Raw genomic sequence first — 8,113 nt, forward strand, 5'->3', positions numbered from 1 at the left:
AGACTATCAGAGATAGAGAAGCTATTGATAACTGTTTTGACAGGCATAACAATCAAGTAGAAAGCAAACAACTGGTAAGAAGAATTAATCGTACAAGTTACAGGTGAAAAAAAACAATTTAGCAAAATATGAAGGCAAGAGGAGTTTGTCCACAATTTGACCTTCCCAGAGAAAAACAGCCCAGGCTTTCCAAGGACTTCACATAACACTGACACTTAGACAGCTTCAGTTCAAACACATCTGTCCTCTAAACAATTAATTTCATAAATTCTCCCCAAGCAAGACCTATTTTTGGACACTGGAGAGTGACGCAGTTCAGAACAGTTTACATTTGACACCTGCAAGACAGAGTCATTTAAGCGAAGGGAAAATGAAAGGAAGCTATCACCAGCACATGAATTCCAAGCCCTCCTTGCAGGCACAGGGAAAAGTCTCTCTCCAGGGCAATCCCTGATGTTTTCTGCACCTCTCAGAAGGCTGTATTACCAACAGGTGCAGATGTGCCAGTGCCCAACAGCTACGAGGGAGAAGGAAGATGTCATCATTCCTGCCATGTGACAATTCTCTACTCAAAATACTCACAGGATCAGATAGGGCTGTGCAGAGGAGAAGGGTGGGTTTGGACCCAGGGCAGAGCTGGCCTGTGAATGGGGAGAGGGTTCTGGTTGTTGGTGGAAGCTCACCTTCCTGATAACAGAGTAACTGACTTCAGATTAATCATGTTAAAACTGTAAAAATTAAAATTATAAAAGCTGTGAAAGGGCAAGGAAGACAGGAAAATACCTTTTGCTTTGAACAAGTCCTACAGGTCTGTGACTATCGCTAATGAACTATCAAAGAGAAAAAATGCTCTGCAAGAATGAGGAGCTCAGCAGATCCACAACCAAACCCTCCAGTCAGCAGTAACCTGCCTTCCAGCCACTGACAACACAGGAAAAACAGCGGGAAGAATCCTCACCCTCTCCCCAGCAACTTAATGGAATCAATCTTTCAGAACAGTTTAGCTGAGGACTTGTATTTAAAAGGGCCTGCAGAACAAAGTAAATCTCTTGGAAAATGAAGCCCAGGCTTTTAGGACAGCGACATTACTTCAACCAGTTAATTGCCAGGCACTGACTGCTGTAGCACAATCTCCCCAGACACAACACTCATTTCTGCATGTCAAGTGGAAATACATATTGATAAAGGCAAAGAAGAACCATTAATCTTCCTTAATACCAGTAAAAAATTCCAAACAACACAAAGCAAAAAACACACCACAGAAGAGCAGCCTACATTAGTAAGATAATTGTAAAAGTTATGGTGGACCTTTAAGGGAGAAAAAAAGCTGAAAACTAGAACTACAGACCTAGACTAAGCAAGGATACTGCCAGCAAGGCACTGATATCACCTCATTTCCTACCACTAACTTGATTCACATGCTTAAAAAAAAAAAAAACAACCCCAAAACAAGTGAAATTGGAGCTTTTTTGAAAATCCTTTACCAATCCATTGCATTTTGCAATTCAGTGTTTAATCTTGCCCACACATTTCAAAGAATGTGCTCCCCAAACAGTTATTTCACTTACTCAGAGGAGCCAAACACAAAGATACTTCTGACAATACTGAATTCCATAGCTTCAAACAATGAGATTCCAACCACTGGTTTAAAATAGGGCTTTCAGCGTTTTAAATGCATTAACATGCAAAGACTGCAAAGGGAGGTTCCAGCAGCACCAGATACTTCATCAGATTTAACTGATTTACTGCCTGAAGGGGTAGTCCAGCCTTCAGCCACACAGGTCTCTGCACACTCTGATCTGATCTTGAGAATATGAAAATACACCAGTAAGTCCTGAGGGGGGAAAGAAAGTCAGCTTTGAGCCAGGGTAAACCCAGAGAGCAAATCCAAGAAGACAGAGGGAGAACATACTATTTGTTCATGACTGCCCACTGTTGTCCTAAGCCAAATAACGGAAATGAACTTCATTCCTTTCTTACAGCACTACCAGTATTCCTCTCATCCTCTCCTAGGAAAGGCTGCTGAGATAACAGACACCTTCACAGCATCTAATTGTACATTGTTTTGATCCAGTACCCGTAAGAGACAACAACCTACATTAAATGCATGTTGCAATGTAACTGAAACAAACACAACCCTCTTTTATTTCTTGAAAGGAGGATCCAGGTGCCCTATTTCAGGGATTTAAAGCAGGGCAGAAGTCCTTAGCCCTCAAAAGGTGTCCGTGTGGAAGCGCCCAAAGGAACAGGCAGTTCTGAGTGGCTCCTGGGAACAGACTTGCGTAACACTGAAGACTGCAGCTGATGAGAACCTCGCTCCACTGTCAAACTCCAGCTAATATCTTTAATGCAGGAGTTTGGGGAAAAGAACACATTGTGGAAAAACACAATAAAACCTGATGCCAACCACAAAGACTACAGGGAAACAGCAGAACAGCCACGCACAGTGATTAAACGTTAAGGCTCTTAGAGACTGTAGTAATGTGTAACTTAGACCTCTGAAGATTTCCCTCACTGTCTAAATTCATAAGCTTGTCTACACAGGCACAGTACTGCAAGAGCAGGCCCCAAACCAACAGCTGCTCTGCACCAAACTCCCCATGCTAAAAACCCGCTCTAAGTGCAACACAGACAGAGTGCCAAGGAGGGAATGTTACCCTAAGTTTAGCAACATGAATTTTGCCCTAGATCATTGTAAAGCTGCTACCACCTGACTCCCAGACATTTTATAATGTATTTTTAATAGGCTTCTCACCTTTAAAGGATTTCAGCAATATCCTGATTGCCATTCCAAACCCCAGGCAAGGGATTGCCATTCCTTTGAGCACCTAAGCTAATTCTTAAACTGTTGGAACCTTTTACTAATATTCGAATCCAGTTTGTCGTTCATATAAACACTTTTACTCACCCAAGCAAAAGTTCTAGCTTTGGGATGAGTCTTTCTGTTATATCAGCTCAGTATTTTCCACAAGAATTACAAGAAAGTTTTTTAGATTTACAGTTCTAAGTTGCCCTGTTCTGCCTCTCCGGGCAGAGGGCTGTAGCACCTCCAGAGTTAACTTTAAAAGACACTGTATGTCTTCCTCTTGAAAGAAACACAGAGTCTACCAAAAGCTAGATTAATAATGACAATTAAAGACAAGAAAAGCAAAATAGCTAAAAACTATTCTGTAAAAGCCTTGCAGTAATAAGAACATCAAAGTGAAAAAGAGGTTAGAGAAAGACATTTCAGAAAAAGGTCAAATTAAGTGCTATGGGGAAGCACATTTCACTGAAACACTCAGGGTCTTATAGGTCAACACAGCAACTTCATGATGGGATAGAGGCCACTTTAGTACACAATTTGCATAACAAACAACCAAACTTGAAGTTTCTAGGACAAATCTTTCAGAAGATACTGCATGAAAGCAGTTCACTGATTTTCAAGTCATTTTAGAAGGTAAATATTCAATAATTGATTGAGCCAAGCATTTGTTTGCATAAGACACCAGAGCCCCTGATCACACACACCACCTTCAACTTGAGCAGGTTACAAGCTGGGCAGATTCAAATTTCATTTTTAGGAGTCCAAGAGTTCCAATGAAGCTTTTGTACCAGCCTTAACCACAGAGCAATGACACTTCCAAACAAGATACTCCATACCTAGGAACATACTTTCCATTCTGAAATCAGATGCCTGGAACAACAGTTTTGATTATATGAACAGTGCCCAAATCACTAAATTTCTTCCTCTTATAAAATGCACACACATGGTGCTTATTTAAATATCAGCCTTCTGAGGAGACTTAAGTAGAGGAGAATCCCATATACAATTCTGAGTCCCACCACAAGCAAGTTACACTAACAGTCCTACACAGATCATTAGGGCACCCTCCTGCAAACATACTCTGCTGAAGAGAGGATTTCTGTAAGAGGCACATCACCCTGGAACACAAGCCTCTCCTCCCCAACTCTACCGCTCACACCTTTCTGCTATTAACAGATGCAAGCTCCAGGTTTAAGCCAGAAGTCAATAATGAGGCCAATAAATGTTCAATTAGCAAAACCTCAACTCCTGTGATCTCCAATGTGGTTTGCACAGCTTTCACCTGTGCAGCAGGAGCAGCACAATGAACCCCAGTGCTGTTGTCATGCTGTTTTTCAGAGCTCCTCCTGCATTACAGCTTTCAACACGCACACCTTCAAAAATGGACAAGACTGTGATGCAAACCCAAACTAGAATTAATTTATCTCATTAAAATTCACACCGATCTGCACATGAATAGGTGGGAATAAAGAACAGTATCAAGATCCACTCCGTTCCAATGTACTTGTACCTAGGCTTTATTCCTGGCTATGCCACTGACCCAATGGGACCTTCACAATTTTCAGGGTACACTCATTACGGATTCCAGAGTCAGAGCTACTAGGCCAGGGGTTTTCCACCAAACCCAGCACATCTTGCTGCTAAACCACTTTGACACAAGCCGTACTTTACTGATGTGATACTCACAGAGTAACAAAAACTCAATAATCCTGAAGTGCACATGCAATTATCCCCATCTTCCATTTACTCACAGTTGTAAACCCAAGGATAAGAGCTCATAAAAGCCGAGTAGATGAGGATGTGGCAATGAACTTTCCGGGATAGAAAGACAAATTACTGTAGGATTTCTTTATTAAACTCACAGCTAACACCCAGCAAGTGCAGCAAAAGCTGAGGTCAGAACAATTTACACAGGTTACTCTTCAAACAACTGTCACAGCTGGTCTCACTCCTGATAGTACTGGTATTCCTATAAGCTCCTAAATCTTCTCCACTTATAGCTCTCTATATTGTCAAACTACAAAGCACTACAAGTTTTAAACGTATTTTTTACATTATGATCACCCACACAAAGGGATTAACTACAGCATTAGGAAAATCTTTGTAAATTCAGGACAGCAGGATTCATTTGTCAGGCACAGTCAAAGCTCCAATCTGCACAGATGCCTATTATTTTTAGAGCACTACATTCCTGAGCCATACCTCCATCAAAAGTATTTCCCTAAAGCCATGCAGGCATCCCGCTCTTCTGAAACTTGGAACAATCTCGCTGGCTCAGGTCTGTCAGAGCTGTGTCTGCTCCAGCTTCAGAAAGGCTCCAGTAGAGACAACTCTGACCCTGCACTCCCAAACCAAAGAGCATCACGTGGCTTTTATTGAAGTGACATTGGCTAACAAACCCCTATGCTCAAGCTTCTGTGTTTTTTGTACACTTGCTAATACACACTCGCATTTTTAACTTACAGGATGGCATCTTCCAGTTAAAAAAAAAACATGTCAAATCAATATTTTTTTCCCCACACACACCCCTGGCTTTTACCAATTGGTACTTCCCTACTGAACCAACTTCTTCAGGTGAGCTTGAAAATTCCTGATGGGAGATTAAAAAGTTCCTGTTTTATATTTAATTTCAAAGAAAGAAGCAACATCTACCCAAAAGTAAAACAAAGCCCAGGTCAAAAAAAAAAAAAAAAGATAAGGGGGTCCAAGCAGCCCTGAGTGTTCTTTCAGCAATTGTTTTGTCTTCTGTTCTTTTCCCCTGCCTTTTTGGTTTTAATTTGATCATCTGTTGACCACTAGTCCCGCCTGTAAGGAAAGAGGTTCTCTCCTAGTAGCACTAAACCCTTTGAAAATTACATTTCAAGACAACTAAATTTAAAAAGCCAACATTTATAACACAAAGCCTTCCATTTGCTACTCGAAGGTTCTTAACTGCTTATGTGAACAAAGGTGCTGATTTTCATTTCAGTAAAAAGTTAAATACATCACAACTTATCACAATCCAGCAACAATGAAGGAATCAATAGACTTCAAGGCTTTCCAATTACAATTCCGACATGATCACAGTCACAATGCCATCCTTGCAGACAGGGATTTTAGACTCTCTAATGCAAATTTATGTCTCCTAACCATACCCCAGAGGAACACAGAATTATCAGAGATTTACAAGACAGGTATATTATTCCAAACAAGTTAGCTGGATGTGATATTCCCTCACCAATATGGAATAGGTGCCTGAACTTTTCCTCAAACTAAAGAGTTCTGTTCAAACAGCAGACTAAGAACACAGCAAGAAAAAAAATCCGTCCTGACCATCTGCTGATCATTAAGCTGAGAACACCTTCCCTAACAAATTACCTGGAGGCAGGAACAGATTATCAGCCTTCAAGGTACTCCAAGCAAGAAACAAAAACCGTTTTCCTAATCATTTCCTAATAAGAATCCTTGCTACACAACTAGAACCTTCTGTGAGAAGAAACCCAGTTGTCCAAGGAGTAAGAGCAAAGCTGTCTGGAGACAGTTTATGGGGCTCACAGCTCACTCGATCAAACCCTCGTGGCCAGAAGCCTTTTTGTTTTAATTGAGTTTTCAAGCACTTTTTAGTCTCACTTTTGTCTCCTACAAACAAAAATGTGATGACATGAACCAAATTTGCTTCAGGACTGTTCAAATCCCGTAACACAAGTGTCAGCACCAGATTTGCAACTGATTCTGTACTGGGAGATGCCTGGGCTCCCTCTCTTCATCCAACTGGAATCAGTGGTGAGACAAGACAGAACTTCAAGATTATTTCTTTTTTTAAGCAGGCTATCTGAACAACCTACAGGAATTGTGCTAAAGTAGTACAATTGTGGCTGTTCAGTTTTCAATATTTGCAGTTTGCTGCCTATCAGTTCTCAAACAGTGACTCACCAAGTTCAAAGAAGGCCAAAGTTTAAGAGGCCCAGAACTTACCACACATAAATACAGTCTCCTAATATTTGTGTTCTAGTAAATATCATGTCTTAAGGAAGTTTGAAAACAAAGTAAACAGGAGATGCTGGAACAAAACCTAGCTGAGGTAATCACCATGAAACACACTGTGAGAGGCATAATCAATGCAAAAATAAGAAGGTTCATTGGGTTTAATTCAACACAACTTCTGACAGACTCAGAAAAAGGGTTTCAAGAATAAAGCATCATGATCTTCCAGAGAACAGTGCAAGAGTTCAGTCTAAAATTGGAAAGGCAAGGATACCTCCAGTAAAAACGCAGAGAGGGAACAACACACGTAGGTAACTTTGAACTCCGGTGTGCGGGTTCAACCCTCACCTGACGCCGCTTGTCCACACCAGGTGACTATCGCAGCTCACGGGGGATCGCCCTCCCGACAGCCACCACCTGCCTCCGGGCTGCCAGCACAGCAGTGCATCCCTGTGTTCCCAAAAACAAACACCTTACCTTCCCAGGCTGCCCGGGAAGGTCGACGAGTCTCCCTCTCCGGACACGTTCAAAGCCCACCTGGACGCACCCCTGTGTCACCTGCTCCCGGTGACCCTGCCTGGGTGGGGGTGGGGGCACTGGCTGATCTCCAGAGCTCCCTTCCAACCCTCACAATCCTGTGATCCCCCAGGGTCCCATCCCCGCATCCCTCCCAGGGAGCGCTGCCCGGGGCGCGGCCCCGGGGGTCCCCCCCGGCTGCTGCGGCGGGTGGGGGCTGAGGGGCCGGCACTCACCAGAGCAGGGCGCAGAGCAGGAGGCAGGAGCCCAAGGCCAGGGGCCGGCGGGGCGGCTCCCTCATGGTCTCCCGGCTCTCCCTGTGCGGGCCGTGCAGCGGCGGCGGCTCATCCTCCCTCAGCCCCGGCGGCTCCGTGAGGGCGGCGCGGGGCTCCGGCCGTTGTCGCGCGCGACCCCTCCCTACGCGCGGCGCGAGCGGCGGCACGCGCTGCCTGCGGGGCAACGGCGGCGCCTGCGCAAAGCCCCTCCCGGCGCGCGAGCCCGGCCGTTACTGCCCCCCTTACACTCCGGCCCCGCCCCTTTTACCCCCTCACACGCTGAGCTGGAAGGATGCGCGTCACCCCCCGCTTCGCGCCCGTCAGCCAATGGCCTGAGCGTCCCGCGCGCTGGCCCCGCCTCCCGACCCCGCCGATTGGGCAGTGCCCTTGCACCTCCAAGGACCCCCTCCGTGAGGTGTCCGAGTCAGGAGAGCCGTTAAAGGGAAATCGCCATAGTGATAAACGGCGGCTGGCGACCAAACCGGAGGCCGCGAGGCTCGCTAAAACCGTCACTTCCTCCGTTCCAAGGGACGTTTTAAGCAACAGCGCTCCG

At 44.6% G+C, this 8,113-nt stretch overlaps 1 protein-coding gene across 3 annotated transcripts in view; it reads right to left on the bottom strand.

Annotated features, from left to right (window-relative positions):
• Nucleotides 1-7,694, bottom strand: part of SUCO (SUN domain containing ossification factor) — a 38,510-nt gene extending 30,816 nt beyond the window's left edge. For 2 of the 3 annotated variants that reach the window (XM_017815663.1, XM_017815662.1), the window contains exon 1: nucleotides 7,522-7,694. In XM_017815663.1, coding sequence (XP_017671152.1) covers nucleotides 7,522-7,586 — 65 coding nt within the window. In that variant the 5' untranslated portion in view covers nucleotides 7,587-7,694. The remainder of the gene's footprint in view (nucleotides 1-7,521) is intronic. The other variant, XM_017815664.1, reaches the window with a different exon arrangement.
• Between the last annotated feature and the right edge of the window lie 419 nt (nucleotides 7,695-8,113).

The sequence above is a fragment of the Lepidothrix coronata genome, unplaced genomic scaffold, assembly GCF_001604755.1.
Source record: "Lepidothrix coronata isolate B3197 unplaced genomic scaffold, Lepidothrix_coronata-1.0 Scaffold52, whole genome shotgun sequence".
In the NCBI taxonomy this organism is placed as follows: domain Eukaryota; kingdom Metazoa; phylum Chordata; class Aves; order Passeriformes; family Pipridae; genus Lepidothrix; species Lepidothrix coronata.